The sequence below is a fragment of the Notechis scutatus genome, chromosome 4, assembly GCF_049901735.1.
Source record: "Notechis scutatus isolate UNSWTSFEM ecotype Mainland chromosome 4, rNotScu1.2, whole genome shotgun sequence".
Lineage (NCBI taxonomy): Eukaryota > Metazoa > Chordata > Lepidosauria > Squamata > Elapidae > Notechis > Notechis scutatus.
Window position 1 is genome coordinate 7,950,148 of NC_142012.1, and position 18,077 is coordinate 7,968,224.

At 44.7% G+C, this 18,077-nt stretch overlaps 1 protein-coding gene and 1 pseudogene across 1 annotated transcript in view; both read right to left on the reverse strand.

Moving 5' to 3' along the window:
- LOC113417907 (maestro heat-like repeat family member 5) overlaps window positions 1-18,077 on the reverse strand; it is a 51,877-nt gene that overhangs the window by 28,877 nt on the left and 4,923 nt on the right. Inside the window, exons 2-5 of the mRNA XM_087962592.1 lie at window positions 8,269-8,397; window positions 3,832-3,947; window positions 3,608-3,764; window positions 480-587 (exon numbers count right to left, since the gene is read on the reverse strand). Of these exons, the coding sequence (XP_087818718.1) occupies window positions 480-587; window positions 3,608-3,764; window positions 3,832-3,947; window positions 8,269-8,397 (510 nt within the window). The remainder of the gene's footprint in view (window positions 1-479; window positions 588-3,607; window positions 3,765-3,831; window positions 3,948-8,268; window positions 8,398-18,077) is intronic.
- On the reverse strand, window positions 1,396-1,553 carry LOC113417924 (small nucleolar RNA U3; annotated as a pseudogene).

Sequence of the window (18,077 nt, forward strand, 5' to 3'; positions counted from 1 at the left end):
CCCTCCCAGAGACTCGAGGAAAGCCTCCGGCGTCCAGGGAGGGCAAAAACACGTCCCCTGCTGTGGTGCAGGAGTCCGACTAGGCCACGCCCCACCATGGCTACACCGACCCAGCAACCGGGCCGAGGACCCATTGCTAATTTTTTTGAGACCCAACCCTGTCCTGCAGCTTGAATTCAAGTACCGAGGGGAGCGATCTGGGCAAGAAACCACGGCCTTAAATGACAAAGAAGCCAATTTTAGTGGGTCATGAGAAAGAACTTCTGAACAGGAGCATTCCACCACAGAATCACCAGCCTCAGAGGTGGGCAAACCTTCTTCCCTGCACCAAGAAGTTGCGTGGTCCACCTTTGGGGGGCTGCGAGAGGCTGGCTCAGTAGCTGGAAGCCTGTGTGGCCTTCCTCTTGCACAGGGGAGGCGCCCCCGGACCTCCGTTCTATGGTTTTTGGGATGGAAAGCAAAGACACCTCCCTGCTCACCCTTTCCGGGTTTTGGGTGCTGCATTTCTGGTCCACTTTCCTCAGCTCTTGATTGAGCTCATCAAAGCAAGCTTTGTCGGTGACGTCAATTAAAAGTCGCTCCGCAAACTGTCAAGCGGCACATGGAAGACGCAGAGAGAGGGACATTCAGCTCAGCAGCCGGAGAGAGAGGGAGAGAGAGAGAGAGACCAGCATTTCCAGAGAGATAGCAACGTGCCGGGGACACCGGAGGACACAGCCATCACCCCTTGTCATTGCACTTTTCCTCCTCGGAGGCCCTGCACTTGCTTTACTTGCTAAGATTACAGAATGATACAATAAAATCATGGGTTTTGCTTTGCTTTTGATGCACAACTGTGTTACAATCTAATCTCCTCTGTCCCTTTTTAGATTAACAGAGTTGGAAGGGATCTTGTAGGTCATCTAGTCCAATCCCCCCGCCCCCCCACCCAAGCAGGAGACTCTACACCAGTGGTGGCTAACCTTTTTGGGCTCCTGTGCCAAAAATTGTGTGTGCGCTTGCATGCTCGCACTCATGCACCAGCACCCAGAAGGCAATGTGCTCCCCCATGTTCCCTACACATGTGCGCACAATCTCCACCCCCGCTGCCCCCTCACCTGCTGATTTTTGGCCAGTTTGAGGCCTTTTTCGACCTCCCAAAAGCCCGAGGAAGGCTTCTGCAGGCTTCTACAAGCTTTGTAGGCCGAAATCTAGCCCCGTTTCATCACTTCCTGTTTTTCCGGAAATACCGGAAGTGACGAAACGGGGCTAGATTTCGGCTTTACAAAGCTTGCAGAAGCCTGCAGAAGCTTTCCTGAAGCCTTTGGGCCTCAAACCGTCCGAAAATCAGCTGTGAGGCCCGCACATGCGCAGTGAAGTAAGTTTGCCTGCAGCTTGCGTGCCGGCACAAATGGCTCTGCGTGCCACCTGTGGCATGCGTGCCAAAGGTTCGCCATCACGGCTCTACACCATTCCTGACAGGTGGCAGTCCAATCTCTTCTTGAAAGCCTCCATGGTTTGAGTGCATTTCTCTAGTTGGATGCTATAGAAATGATCCCTGAAAGTATAGTCCCCCCTCCCCCACCGAGCTATTTTCCTTCCTTCCTTCCTCGTGCCTTTTATAGGTTTTGTAAGTACCTAATAGGATGTTAGTTGACCATAAGAAGCTAAAGCAGGAAGCAACCATCTGACCACAACCAGTCATGGGATGGATACTTGTGCAAGCGGAGGAGCTTTAACAGAAGGAGAAAGGAGGCAGCTTTTCGTGGGCAAAGACCCAACGAAAAGAGAGTACCATGATGTGGCACATGCTTTCTCAGCCATGGCACACCCCACCCACCCCCACTTAGGGAATATCCTTCCCCCTGAAATTAGATCGGCCCCATCCCTTTTGATGCTACAGAAGCCCCTGGAGACCTGGCTCGGTTCTCCGCCCACCCAGGCAACAGGAAACTGGCTTAGAGGTGGCCATCTTTATGCTTCCTTTGCCTTGGGTTTTGTATACCTATTTTTATCATCTTTATTTTTAATCTGAATGTTTGTATGGACTGTTATTATATCATCTTGTTGTAAGCCTCCCGGATACGCTTTTGGTGAGACGGGCAGCTGTTTATAAATTTGATTAATTAATAGATAGCAAGCCTTAGTGAAAGAAACGTGGTATAATTTTTAATTCTTATGGGCACAAGTTCTTTCAAGAGCAGGAAAAGTATTACTGGAGGGATTGATTAAGAAATACCCTTAAAATACTTTGGACCCTAACGTGACAGAGGTTCTCCTGGTGATAGATAAAACAGATAGAGGGTCTTGGGATACATCCTGGTGGAGTCATTCCAGGTAGAGATATTCTCTGGGCCAGGGGTGGGATTCTACCGGTTCAGACTGGTTCAGGCGAACCGGATGTTAAATTTATATCTGGTTCACCGAACCGGTAATTGAACTGACCAGCTGGCCCTGCCCACTGCGCCCCTCCCAGGAGTCTCCATGTGGCCTGTTTTGGATGCAGGTAAGTGCAGGGTCCGCACAAAGGCCCCGGGAGGGCAAAAAAACGGGCCAAACCGGAAGTTCCAGAAGTCCGGAAGTGGGCCTGTTTCTGGCTTCTGGGGGGCCACTGGAGCCCAGGGAAGGCTGGTTTGCCCTCCCAGAGGCCTGAGGGAAGCCTCCTGACTCTGAGGAAGGTGAAAAACGGCCAAACCGGAAGTTCCGGAAGTGTGGAAACAGGCCTGTTTTAGGCATCCGGAAGTCGGGGGAGGCAGTTTTCGCCCTCCCAGAAGCCCAAGGGAAGCCTCCGGACCCTGGGGAAGGCAAAAAACGGCCCTCCCGGAGGTTCCGGTAGGCCACGCCAACCATGGCCACGCCCACCCAGCAACTGGGCAGCGAACCCGTTACTGGGATTTTGAATCCCACCCCTGCTCTGGGCCCATTTTGGCAAGGTTGTATCCTGGAGTTGAGAATCTGCCAAAGATGGCAAACCCAGAGTGGCCCTCCTGGGCATTGGGCTAAGGGACAAGCTCAGGGCATAGCAGTCCCGTGGCAGCCCCTGTGTGAGCACAAAAAAAAAAGGAAAAGGCTACAGATACGACCTGAGTGGGCAAACTCAGAAACAGCTGCAAGGGGGATACTTTCTGCACTGCCCACTGGAACAAGGACAGACCAGGACTTTTTACTCCAGAGGAAGGGAGGGAAGTGCCGAGAGACAGCTGACCCTGTGGGAACCAGGCCACTACTCTAAGGATCCATTTGCTGGGTTTTCCCTCTTTTTCTTACTATATTTGTGGTCAGCCTGAGGATTTAGGGAAAAGCACAATACTGATCCTCTGCTTGAAGCTCGGTTTGGACTAAAAGACCCCTGAGGTCCCTTCCAACTCTGTTATTCTGCTATCACTTTTATATCTGCTATATATCACCAGCTATAACTTTTCAATGTCGCTTCTGTTACGTTGCTGGAAAAACTCTCCAGCCGAATGTTTACTGCCTCCTGTTTCTAGGTATTCTTTTTCCTGCTTCCTCTCCTCCTGTCTGGGCAGATGTACCTGAAGACTGGCTTTTAAAGGTTCAGCCCTGCAGCTGAAAGGGCCTAGACCTTCTAAACAGACCAGGCGTCAAGGTAGAAGAGCTCTCACCTTACCTCCACCAGCTTTCGTTCCCATACGTCAATCTTCAAGGCATCACTCTCTGTGAAAGCTGCGCGCAAGAGAGAAGGAATCACTGAGGAGGACCTGAGACCGGGACGCCTCTGGAGCAAGCATGGTTTCAAATGATTCAGAAACAAAGTTGAAAAGCCTCTGGGAGCAAAGAGACACGATACCTTTGTTTGCCAGTTTCCCCAACACACACAGGATGCTGCGATACGGAACCAGCCTTCCTTGGAAACCCTCCAGGAGCCTGGTGAGGACCTCAGCTGGGAAATGGTTCCAGAGGGCCACCAGGATGTCACCCGCTGCGTCCTGATACAAGTCCTGAAGATCCTGCAGCAGGAAAGGGGGACAGAAATGAGGGCCTTCTTCCCCCCTTCTCTGTTTCTCTCTGTCTCTCTGTCTCTGTCTCTCTCTTTCTCTGTCTCTGTCTCTCTCTGTTTCTCTCTCTCTCTCTGTTTCTCTCTCTCTCTGTGTGTGTGTCTGTTTCTGTGCCTCTCTCTCACTCTCTCTCTGTCTCTCTCTCTCTGTCTTTCTCTGTTTTTTCTCTCTCTCTCTCTGTTTCTCTCTCTCTCTGTCTCTGTTTCCCTCTCTCTCTCTGTCTCTCTGTCTCTCTCTCTGTGCCTCTCTCTCTGAGTCTCTGTCTCTGTCTCTCTGTCTCTCTCTGTTTTTCTCTCTCTTTCTCTGTCTCTCTATCTCTGTCTCTCTATCTCTGTCTCTGTGCCTCTCTCTCTCTCTCAGTCTCTGTCTCTGTCTCTGTCTCTCTCTCTCTCTGTCTCTGTTTTTCTCTCTCTCTCTCTGTTCTGACCCAAACCTTGTTCCAAGTAAACAAACACCAAACAGAGATAAAAGCAAAACCTTTTAATGCTTCTCTGCAAATTCTGTTAATTCACAGTTAAAAGGCTGTTTCAAACTAACTGTCTCTGATAAGAACAAGCCTTGCCAAGGTTGTGGAAGGCTGCCAAGAATACTAGATTAAGTTTCCAAGAAATGTTCCAAACACAAAGAGTCTCCAAACACCAAGCAAGATAATCTGAACGTCCACAAGGCTTGAGTGCAAAAACTTATTTGCTTCCTGCAAAGAACTCCGGTTTCTCAGCTGGCTTTTATCTCTTAAGGGAGGGGCCATTACCTTGCAGTCTTACTCCCGAGTCGCCCATGCTACTGCAGCTGCTCTTTCCTTCGAGCAGCCCTGCATGCAGGCGCATTGGGCACAGGCTCCTCAGGGTCCTCTTCATCACTGCTGCCAGCCTCCACAATCTCCGAAGGCAGCATTCCACTCCCTAATGGTCCTGGCCCCATCCATACATCACACGCAGGCCCCTCCTCTGAGTCCTCGCGCTCCGAGACCTCAGCCATCCACACCTGCTGCCCACGAACCACAACACCCTGTCTCTCTCTCTCTCTCTCCATCCCACCCCCACCCCAGCAATGGCTTCACATGGAAAATACACAACACACCTTTCTTATTGCTTTATTCTTCAAATAGCAATCACATTTAGACTTATATAATGCTTCACAGTGCTTTCCAGCCCTCTCTAAGCAGTTTACAGAGTCAGCCTCTTGCCCCCAACAATTTTGGCTCCACATTTTACCACCCTCGGAAGGATGGAAGGCTGAGTCAACCTTCAGCCTGGTGGGATTCAAACTGCTAGCAATCAGCAGAATTAGCCTGCAATGCCACATTCTAATCATTGCACCACCATCCTTTTTTTTAAAAAAAGAATGAAGCTTTGGTAGAAGATTCGTATTGGAGGTTTTCTGAGGGCCTTTAGTATAAATTTTCCTCCAAAGGAAGGACAGGAGACTTGTCCAATAATGAAAAATTCTTGAGCTTACAATATAACTTGAAACCATCAAAGGTGAAAATAAGACACCACGAATTAAGATGAAACACAGTATAAAAGCAGAATTGTATTCAAAGAGAACATGCCTGCCATCCCTGTCCTAATGTTCCCTTTTACTCGTATCCATTTCATGTATTCATAATCATGTTTATACTTATACCTGTTATCTAATACTTGCTTGACAAATAACAAAAATAAATAAATAAAAAATAAAATAACCGATGCAGTCACATGATCAGCCAGACTAAAATTAGAGAATTGGAAGAATCATTAAAAGTCTCTAGTCCAATTCCCTAACTGGTGCAGGATCTACTAGATCTTTGACAGATAATCACCCAGACCTTGTTCAAAGATCCCCAGTAATGAAGAAGCCACTGTGAGATGTAGCTGCCTCTTTCATTGGCTGGCAGTTTGTATAGTCAGGAAGTTCCTGTTGCATCTCGCCTGAAATACCTTCTTCATACTTTTAACTCATGACTTTTGGTTCTGACCTCTTCTGTGTGGCAAACATTTTGATAAGTGACAGAATCGATGGTTTGAAAGGACCATAAAGGTCTTCTAATCCAACCCCTTGCCCAGTCCAGGAACACTCGTACCATTCCGGACTAATGGCTGTCCAGCCTCTTCTTGAAAACCTCCAGTGACCCACGACTTCAGAAGGGAGACCGTTTCATTGCTTAATAGCTCCACAGTCAGGAAATTCCTCCAGGTGAAGTTTGGATCTGTCATGGGAAAGCGTCCACCCACCGGTTCTTGTCTTATCCTCAGGTAGCAAGAGGAACAAATCTTCCCTTAATCTTCTCAAACTTTATCAAGATGGAGCTCCTGTTTTCACAGAACCAACTGCGATCTATGCAAATATGCACCTTCCATGAGTTCTTGGGGACCCACATCCTTAGGTATTCCTGTAGTCGTTGGGTCAGCTCAGTAGTGGTATTCTACCGGTTTGGACCGGTTTGGACGAACCGGTAGTAAAAAAAAAATGCTACCAGTTCAGCTAAACTCGTATTTCTGATAATCAGCTGTGCCGCCCAATTTAGATTAGCTAGAAAGCAGGAAATCATCAGATTTCTTGCTTTCTAGCTAACCTAAATCACGCGGCACAGCAGATTCCCCCCCCTCGCGGTTGTACTCACTTTCAAAATGCTTCTTTTTTCAGCACTCAGGGAGGCTTCCCTCAGGCCCAGTAGGCAATAAATGGGGTACAGGGAGGTGCTGTGTGTCCCCCCTGAGCCCCATTTTTGCTCACAGGAGGCTTCCCTGAGGCCCAGTAGGCAAAAAAATGGGGCGTGGGGGGGGGTTCTGCAGGACAAAACCCACATAGCCACGCCCACCCAGTCACATGACCAACTGGCCATGCCCACCTAGCCACGTCCACAGAACCAGTAGTAAAAAAATTTGAATCCCACCACTGGGTTAGATGTTCCTATGACTGTGAGCAGCCCAAAGGCCGGACATTTTACCCAAAGGGAATTGTTTAGTTTACTTTACTTTACTTTATTGCCATTGCAGCTCATACAATGAAATCAAACACCATCTTCAGTGCACATCATGACCATAAAAATAAACACAAACACACATCCTTCACACTCCACACATTGAATTGAAAACCCTGACACTGCACCAACACTGCACTATACAATAGAATTCAATAGAGCTACTGCCCTGGGATAGAAGCTGTTTTTCAGCCTATTTGTCCTTGTTTTATTACTCTGTATCATCTGCCAGATGCCAACTCAGAAAGCTCAAACTACCCAAGGAGCTACAGAGAAATTATTGAGTCTATCATCTGCACCTTTATAACTGTCTGGCTTGGTTCTGCAACCCAACAGGACAGACACAGACTTCAGAGGATAATTAGGACTGCAGGAAAAACAATTACTGCACGAGTCAAAAAGAGGGCTCTGAACCTATTTACAGACCCCTCACATCCCGGACATAAACTGTTTCAACTCCTTCCCTCAAAACGACGCTATAGAGCACTGCACACCAGAACAACTAGACACAAGAATAGTTTTTTCCAAAAAAGCCATCACTCTGCTAAACAAATAATTCCCTCAACACTGTTCAACTATTTACAAAGTGTACACTACTATTACTGTTAATATTCTCACCACTCCTTATCACCCATCCCCTCCCACTTGACTGTTTCCTAGTATGATTTGATTGATTGTACCCTATGACTATCATTAAGTGTTGTACATTATGATTCTTGATTCTTAACGAATGCACCTTTTCTTTATGTATACTGAGAGTATTTACACCAAGACAAATTCCTTGTGTGTCCAATCACACTTGGCCAATAAAGTATTCTATTCTATTCTATTCTATTCTATTCTATTCTATTCTATTCTATTCTATTCTATTCTATTCTATTCTATTTTGTTCTGTTCTGTTCTGTTCTGTTCTAAAAAGGGTGCCCAGGATGAGATGGATCTTTGAGAATGTTTTGAACTTTCTTAAGGCAGCAGGAGCTATAAAGCTCTTCCAAAGAGGGGAGAGGGCAACTCATGATCCTCAGGGCAATGATGTTAACCCTCTGGAGCGCTTTCCTATCTGCCCCTGTGCAATTGGCAAACCATACAGAGGTGCAGTAAATTAAGATACTCTCTCTGGTGCAGCGGTAGAAGGTCACCAGCAGTTTTCCATTCAGTTGTTGTTTCCTGAGAAGTCTCAGGTAGTATAATCTCTGCTGGCCCCTTTTGACCAGGGCTGCAATGTGAGCACCCCAAGTCAGGTCCTCTTTTAGGGTAACATAAACATAAATTGGGGAGGAAAGGGTGTTCTTTGGTTGCATTGGTCCTTACTGTGGTTCTTAGCATATCTTCAGCAGACAGCTTGATGATCACTTTGGCTAATTTGTGGTCTATGTGAGTGGCAGATCTGATCACAGCCTGCAGGATTTGGTTGATACGCAACCGGTGTTTTGGAGAGATCTGCAGAAATACAAAAGAAAAACCAATAATAGTAGTTTGAAGTCTGAAATTATGAAAACATGAGGAACACAACTTCTTAGGAGAGTCTCATCATCCAGGTCATGGTTGTCCCAAAGGTGATTTTTTTCCAAAAGACAACTGTCAACTCATAAAACATTCCTATGCCTGTTTTAGTAGTTGCCATAAAAAAGAGGAGGGGGATACAAAACAGACTTAGAAGAATTTGAATTTGATATGGGGCAAAATCAACTGGACAAAATTCTACTTTGACCAGAACAAAAATTCATATCCAAAACATATAGGTATCTATTAGACTTCAAAATGGAAAAGGACACAGTTAAGAATACTATGATATCATGGGCGCGGAATTTTGGCTACAATATAAATTTAGAAGAATGGGAAAAACTATGGAATATAAATTACAAATTAACAACAACCTCAACATATAAAGAAAATTTATACAAAATGTTTTACCGGTGGCACTTAGCCCCGGCAAGATTAGCTAAGATATACCAAAATACCAGCTCAAAATGTTGGAAGTGTCAACAAGTTGACGGTACCTTTTACCACATGTGGTGCCTATGCCCCAAGGCCAGGACTTATTGGACCAAAATCAAAGATTGGATACAAGTAATTACCAGACATCAAATTGAGCTCAGAACTCTATCTATTGGGGATAATCAAAAATCAATATCCAAAAAAGATAAAATACATAATATTACATATTTTAACAGTGGCCCGAATAGCCTATGCGCAAATGTGGAAAGGGCCCAAGGTTTAACAGAAGAATTAGTCTTACAAAAAATAGCAGATTGAGCAGAAATGGATATGCTCACACTAGAAATGAAGGAAAAAGAAAAATCTGATTATTACGCCATTTGGCATAGATGGTACGAATGGTTAGAAAATAGAGATAAGGATTGAAAAAGGAAGATTACATAGGAGAATACCTAAGAGAGTGATACATAGAAATGTAGATACATAAAATAGATAAAGCTATTATTATTATTATATTATTAACAAATATAAGTAAAGATAACAATTATTGGTGATATATATGAATAGATGATAGAAATATGAGACAATATTATATGTCAATGCAAAATGTTGAAAATATAATCATGATTTGTACTGGTGAAAAACAATAAAAAACATTATTTTTTAAAAAAGGGGGAGGAAGGAAATCTGGAAGAGCAGTTGAAAGCGAAAGTACATTCCAACTCTTATCTTTAAAAGATTGTAACTAAAATACCAGAGCTTTTGCCCGTTAATATATTTAATTGGAGAACGTGAATGATGACACACAGCCTGCGAACGTGCTCAATTGGAGAATCTGGTTTATGAGACACCCAGGGAGAAGGGGGGAAACAGGGTCACAGGGGACTATAAATGAGGTATGTGATAGTTGGCTGCATATAGGGCAGGGCCAGTATGTCGCCTCTAATGAATCCTTTGAAGTTTTTTGAAGTTTGGCTCGAGAATCATAATTTAATTAGAGCGATTGCTGGAATCCTGACAACAACTGGACTTTCTTGGTGGTTTTTTTCCCCTTTGAAAACGTTTGTAAACGCATGCACTGAAGTGGACAGAATGAGTCTAGAAATGAAACATAAGGATGAGTCAGAATATTATATAGTTTGGAATAAATTTTATTATTGATGGGAACAGAAAGGGAGGGCTCAAAGCAAAAAAGAGAAATAGGATTTGTAGAGGGGATATCCGAGATCATGTGATTAAACTAAAACTGAGGATGGCGGATGATGTAATTAACGAAAATTAAAAGTCTAAAGATTCAATATGTATAAATGTATATCACATATATATTCTATATAAGATGTAAGACAAAAAAATACGTCAAAAAGGATTTCACTGCATTCAGTGTTTTCAAATAAGTTCTGTACTTAATAAAATTTGTAAAAAAATAACATGTTTGTAAACAGTTCTGAAGAAGCTTCTTGGAGGAAATGTTTTCAAAGTAAAAACAACAACAACCCAGTCTAGATGCCTTTTGGAAAAAAATCACTTTTGGGTTGAGAGATGTTAGGGATATACACCCTAGCAGAACCTGCACGGCAGTCAGGCAGGCAGGCAAATATGTGAGACAAACGTTATTGTAGCTTACACTCAGTAAAACAGATACAATGTGCTAGTTAAATAGTTTATTCCAGTAAGATTTATAGCATAGTCAAACAGTCCATATATCATACACTAGTTCAGTCCATCCGGGGATTAATCAGTTGCAAAGTCCAGTGTTGAAAAAGAGGTCAGTAAACTTACAAAATCAGTCCAGCAATATATCTCTTCGCAGTAGAGATATGAAGAAGTAAAAAACCTCTTTTCTTCCTTCAGCAACAGTGGCAGGGAACACGCAGTTAACAATCCTTCATCGTCAGCAAGCAATCCAGTAAACCAGCAATACAGTAAGCTAGCAGGTTCTCTTGCTCCCTCTTATGGTGGTTTTACCACCACACCCAAAATTACATGCTTTGCTGTTTAAAGTGACACATACTTTAACTCACTATCATAGTTTATATATATTATTTTACCCAAACTACGTTAGGTAACCATGTTATTCCTAACAAGAGACATGATTTCTTTCCAGACCAATATGCCAAATAATCGTCTATTTTTTATTTTAAATGTTACATCATATAATATACCTCATTTTAATTGTGATGCTTCTGGCATGAATGAAAAATGCTTTCGGCTTCTCTTACCATCAAAAAGTTTATCAGAAACACCTTTTGTTGAATGACGGGGCTTGGAAATGGTATTGGAAAAGGAGGGATATGATGGCCACCCTCAGTCTTTTGGAACTCCTCCTCCTCTCTCAAGGATCTCGCTCATGAACTCCCATGCGGTAGGGCCGTGATGGTGAACCTATGGAACGCATGCCACAGGGGGCACGCAGACCCATTTGTGCAGGCACGCGAGCCCCAGACAAACTTACCTACCCTGAGCATGCGTAGTGTGCCTCCCACCTGATTTTCGGCCCGTTTGAGGCCTTTTTTTGCCCGTTTCGGCACTTCCGGTATTTCCAAGAAAAACCAGAAGTGCTGAAGCAGGCCCGTTTTTCGGCCTCCAAAGGCTGCAGAGGCTACCCTTGAGCCTCTGTGAGGGCGAAAAAGGCTTCAAACGGGTCGAAAATCAGCTGGGATGCGTGCGCAGGCGCAGTGTAGGTAAGGGGGCGGGAGGGTGTTGCGTGCGCATGTGCAGGGGTGGGTGGGGCACATTGCATTGTGAGTGCCAGCACACACGTGCGTGCGTGCACACACACTTTCAGCACGCCACAACAAAAAGGTTCACCATCACTGGGTTAGGGTCTCTTCTATGGATACGGGACTCCAGATTTCAGCAGAGATCATGGCTGGGGAATTTGTAGCCAGCTCTGGCTGGTGCCTCCGTTTTTGAACTGAGGTGCCCTGACAACACGGACTTTCAGTTCTCCTTGCTCGTATTCAGAGCACTATAACCAGGGGTGGGATTCTACCAGTTTGCACCAGTTCAGGTGAACCGGTAGTTCAGGTGAGCGTTTGTTCCCCTCTGCTCTTTCCTGTGCTGTAGTTCCTTGTTTTGGAGCACAGCTGATTCACGTGGCAGAGTGGTTTTGCCGTACCTCAGCTGTTTTACTCACCGGGGCTGCAGTAGAAGGCAAGTATTAGAGCTGAAAATGGGCTTTTTAAAAGGGTGTGCACGCATGCAAAGCTCACGATCACCGAACCAGTTGTTACACCGGTTGAATCGCACCACTGACTATAACACACCCTACTAGGGCTGCCTTTGGAGGTAGGCCAAAAGGAGGTCGCAGGTTCAGCAAAGTTTATACCTAATTTGAGGTATTCTGAGCACTCGGAAGAGCGTCTACCTTATGGATGCTATGGCGATATTTGCAAATGGCCCGCAGGACTCCAGCCAGTTTAGTCTCTGCCAAGGTGCATAAATTGTTGGTGGATTCTTGCACTTGGGAAGGGCCATTTTCTTCTCGGAGATTCCTCAAGTTGCAAAAGCAGACCTGTGATTCTGGAAAAAATAAATAAAAAAAAAGGGTGGGGGGGTCAGCAACAGTTTTTGATAGTCTGAATCTGCGTGACTCATCTAATATCTTTTGGAAGGGAGAGCAGTTCTTACATCTTAAGTTCAATGAATTCCCAACAAATGAAGAAAATATTTCTCCACGCCACGCATAATATCGTGTATAGGGCATAATATTGTGTACAGTATAGTGCAGTGTCGGTGTGTGGTGTCGGGGGTTTCCGGTTCAATGTGTGGAGGGTGAAGGATGTGTGTTTATTTTCATGGTCATGGTCATGATGTGCACTGAAGATGGTGTTTGATTTCGTTGTACGAGGTGCAATGACAATAAAGTAAACTAAACTAAATAATGTTGTATTCTTCTCTAATTCACTTTCTAATGCTATTCTTCCTCCAGCCTGGTGAATCTCTTCTTTAGGTCTGCGGGCTTCAACCCTGAACATTCTCAGTTATTGCTATATTGCAGGGGGTCTTCAAACTTGACAGCTTTAAGCAGCAGTGGGATCCTACCTGTTCCACTACCGGTTTGGCACCTAATGCATGGTGCACAGTTTTCCCCACACCAGCTGAGGCCTGTGGCACCAATCAGCTGAGAGGAGGGCCAGTCCTGCACTTTTCTCTTCTTTCTGCTCTCAGATGATCGTGAGAGGCTTTATGTTTACTACCGGTTCAGACGAACTAGTCTGAACCAGTAGCGTACAACCACTGGCTTTAAGACTTGTGGACTTCAACTCCCAGAATTCCTCCTCCAGTCATGTTAGCTCAGGAATTCTGGGAGTTGAAGTCCACAAGTCTTAAACTTGCCAAGTTTGAAGACCCTTGTGATAGATAATGGATGGATGGATGGTTGGATAGATAGAGATGAATGGATGGATGGGGAGATGATAGACAGACAGAGAGATATAGATAATAGACCAGGGGTCTTCAAACTTGACAGCTTTAGGACTTGTGGGCTTCATCTCCCAGAATTCCCCCTCCAGACATGTTAGCTCAGGAATTCTGGGAGTTGAAGTCCACAAGTCTTAAACTTGCCAAGTTTGAAGACCCTTGTGATAGATAATGGATGGATGGATGGTTGGATAGATAGAGATGGATGGATGGGTGGATGGGGAGATGATAGACAGACAGAGAGATATAGATAATAGACCAGGGGTCTTCAAACTTCACAGCTTTAGGACTTATGGACTTCAACTCCCAGAATTCCTCCTCCAGTCATGTTAGCTCAGGAATTCTGGGAGTTGAAGTCCACAAGTCTTAAACTTGTCAAGTTTGAAGACCCTTGTGATAGATAATGGATGGATGGATGGATGGATGGATAGATAGAGATGGATGGATGGATGGGGAGATGATAGACAGACAGAGAGATATAGATAATAGACCAGGGGTCTTCAAACTTCACAGCTTTAGGACTTGTGGGCTTCATCTCCCAGAATTCCCCCTCCAGACATGTTAGCTCAGGAATTCTGGGAGTTGAAGTCTACAAGTCTTAAAGCTGTCAAGTTTGAAGACCCTTGCCATATTGGTTGGGGAATGCCAGAAGCTGAGGATGACTCTTGCTGTCCTCTCTCTTGGGAAGTTTTTTGCAGCTTCTCACTAAATCCTGCTTGGGTTTTTCTTCGGCATTATCCAACCTTTCTGACACAATTTTTCTGCACCAGAAGTAAAGACTTACCATTCCCAACAAACCTGCCTGAGATCTAAGGATAGCACTTGTGGATCTGTTCTCCAGGCTAGATACTGTAAATACCAGGAGATAAGATGTGATTGTTGGGATTCCAGCAAGAATCTGACTATCTACCATATCTGCAGCAACCGTCCATGAGTCTGCATGCTGCTCTTAGTGTGGATTTAATGTCTTAGGTCTAAGGCAAAGTTCATCACCATTTTCATTCAGCTCCTCCTCCGGGATGTCTGGCTTTTCTTTCTGCCAGGGAGAGTCTTTGCTTGAATTGCAGATCTCTTCCCTCAAAGGGTGAGTGTGGACTCTGTTCTTCTGATGGCCCACTCGCTTGAAAACTGAGCAGATCCTAGAACAAAGCGTAGAAATAAAAGGTCTTCCCCTTCAAGTCAGGACGTTTTATATCAGGTGACTCGGCATAATTTCCTTATATTTCCATTATAGATTGCCTGGTAATCCTGCAGCATATATTATTATTACTGTGTTTTTCCTGAAAACAAGACCCTGTCTTATATTTCTTTTGCCAACAAAAAAAGGCACCAGATCTTATTTTGGGGGGAAGTCATCCACGGACTAACCTCGCTTGCGTGCGTCGCCCCCGGCCTTCTTTTGCTGTCAGAGGCCTTCAAGAACTTTCTTCTGTGGCTGGCAAGGCTTTCCTGAAGGCCTCTGCGGCCAATAACAGAGTTCTGGATCGATCCAGAGCTTTGTTATCAGCTCCAGAGGCCTTCTGGAAAGCCTTGCCAGCCTTGCTGTCTGCAGAAGAAACGGGCCGGCCAGGCAGGTGTCGGGGTGTGCGAGGCCTGGCTACAACTGTCCAAAGGTAAGTAGTAGGGCAGCTCCACCCCTCCATCCCCACCCTAGCTTAATTTTTACCTGTGCACTTGAGTGGGCGGGATCTTAATTAGGGCTTATTTTGGGGGGTAGGGCTTATATTGGATGCACATGCAAAAATCAAGATAGGACTTACTTTCAGGGTAGGCCGTATTTTCAGGGAAACAGGATATTATTATTATTGTTGTTGTTGCTGCTGCTCTTCATTGCACATCTGGATATTCAGGCTGGATTTGGCAAGAGCACCTGCCTAATGAGTCCTTCCCAGGGTTAGGGTTTTTGCAATTGACCGATGGTGAATTTGCTAATGCCGGTGGTGTTCAGGTGGACAACCCGCCACAGCCGACTTGCCACGGCCAACTCACCATGAGACAACTCATCGTGGGGCAAGAGTTGCACTAATATTGAAGAAATGGTGGAATAGATAGAATCATTAAAGAGGGACAAAATGAAATGTGAATGACAAAAACTAGAATATTTTTAAAAATATTTTAAATAATTAAATCAAATTATTAAATTGTCCCTCAGTGAGTTGTCCCATAGCAAATTGGCTGTGGCGAATTATCCCATTCCTTGTTCAAGCAGGGCTCCAGTTGTTTTGTGATTATTATTATTAATTATTATTATTATTATTATTATTATTATTATTATTATTATTATTATTATTATTATTATTATTGTTGTTGTTGTTGTTGTTGTTGTTGTTGTTGTTGTTGTTGTTGTTGTTATTATGGTGATTACGGTCATCTCAAATATCTGCTGAAAAGCCTAAAAATGGTTTGGAAATTGCCACCCAAGCAAGGATGAGGGATCAAGTGGGCAATTAGCCTTGAGTCCTTGTGCAGCTGCAAGAGCCTTAGCACTGCCCCCTGCCCAATTTCCCCAGAACCTTAGTTTGTTTCCAAGAGAAGACAAACAGTCTGTGTTATACAGTAAAGAATGCAGTGAAGTATTCGGCTTGAACCCTCCGGTGTAGGCCTGATTGCTTGTGCCCAGGGGAAACTGAAGGGTCTAGATTATTTCTATGAATTATTCATTTATGTCGTCTTGCGTATTCTGTCTGGATATATTAGGTTATAAGCCATAATTAAAGTAATTGTTCAGAGTATTGCAGGGTAAATTCAGCACCAGAAAAGTAAACTCAGATGGCTGAGGGCTTCATTTAACTTCTTTATAAACACATAAAGTAAATTTTACAATACCAGTTGTAGATTTCTCCAACATGGAGCAAACTCAAACAGAAGCAGACATGTTACAAGGTCAGAGCAGAGCAGCAACTCAACTTAAGCAGACAAGCAAGACACACAGCAGAGGAAAGAAGCAGTTTCATTTTCAATATTCAGAACTTAACATAGCTTTGGAGCTGCTGAGCTAAATATAGAGCCACGCCTAGGCTACTTTTAGTTTCAATTTCCAAATAGTCCTCATTGGCTGACTTAGTTGCTATGCCTATTCATTGGCTGACCTTATTACCATGCTCTGTTCCAGCTCATGAATATACTCTGGCAGTAATTATGAAGTAGAAATGTATCATAGGATCATAAAGTTGGAAGGAATAAGGTTTTCTAGTTTAATCCTGCTCAAACTGCTGATCCAGTTCTACAGAGGAATTACTGAGTCTGTCATCTGTACCTCTGTAACTGCCTGTTTGGTTCTGCGACCCAACAGGACAGACACAGACTTCAGAGGATAATTAGGACTGCAGAAAAGAAAAAAACAATGGCTACCAACCTGCCTTCCATCGAGGACCTGTATACTGCACGAGTCAAAAAGAGGGCTGTGAAAATATGTACAGACCCCTCACATCCCACCCAAGCCACGCCCACCACCTAAGCCACGCCCACCACCTAAGCCACGCCCACATATCTGGTTGTTAAAAATTTGAATCCCACCCCTGCCCAAATCCCACTCCTGGCTGTGGTTTAACTCTTTCCCCCCAGGTCCATTTTCCTTCTTCCTTCTCCTGGCTGTGTATTGCAAGTCCCCAGTCAGCAAACTGAAGTTCCTCATTGCATAAACCAGGTGGCAAGAGAAGAAGGGAGGAAGGATGCTAGAATCTCCTGGGAACCAGGTGAGGTAGCAGCAGGGAAGGGAATAACTGATGAGAAATTGAAGCTGTGCTGCCTTCGTTTCACAGAATCTGACTTATAACCATGGGTGAGGATTTTCTTTTCCCAAATCAACCAAATACTGTTTAATAATTATAGTTACTTGCTAGTAAGGTGAACAAGATGATACGCGAGAAGAGTACTACACTCCTGTGCTCGCCACAGAATGCCCTATATCACCAGGCTTGAGATTTTGGGCTTGGACAACCTTGAACTACGCCGCCTACGGTTGGACTTGAGCGTGGTACACAAAATTATCTGCTACAACGTCCTACCCATCAATGGCTACTCCAGCTTCAACCGCAACAATACAAGAGCACACAACAGATACAAACTCAAAGTAAACCGCTCCAAACTTGATTGCAGAAGGTACGATTTCAGCCACAGAGTGGTCCATGCCTGGAATGCACTACATGACTCTGTAGTTACACCTTCTAACCCCCACTCCTTTAACCTCAAACTATCCACTATAGACCTCACCCCATTCCTAAGAGGTCTGTAAGGGGCGTGTGCATAAGTGCACCATCGTGCCTACCCTCCCTGTCCTATTGTCCCCATTTATTCGTACCTATTTCCTGTATTCTTACTCATGTTTATACTTATACCTATTAACTTGTAAGCGATTGACAAATCATATCAATAAAAAATAAACAAAACAAAACATATAACCAACTTGGTAAAAAGTGCAGGTACATTTTGTCTTCCCCAAAAGAGTCATCCCGTGATCCCAGAACAATAAAACAGCTTCAAAGCAGGAGTGGGATTCAGCCGGTTCTGACCAGTTCTGGAGAACCAGTAGCGGAAATTTTGAGTAGTTCGGAGAACCGGCCAATCCCACCTCTGACTGGCCCCGCCAACCCCATCTCTTCTCTGCCTCCCACGGAGTCCCAGCTGATCGGCTGAGTCTCCTTTGGTTGCCCTGCCCAGGAGAACGGAGCTGGAAAGCAGGTTAGTGGGGTGGGGTGGAGTGGGGAGGGGGGATGTTGCACTATCCTCCCCCTGCCACGCCCACCAAGCCACGCCCACAG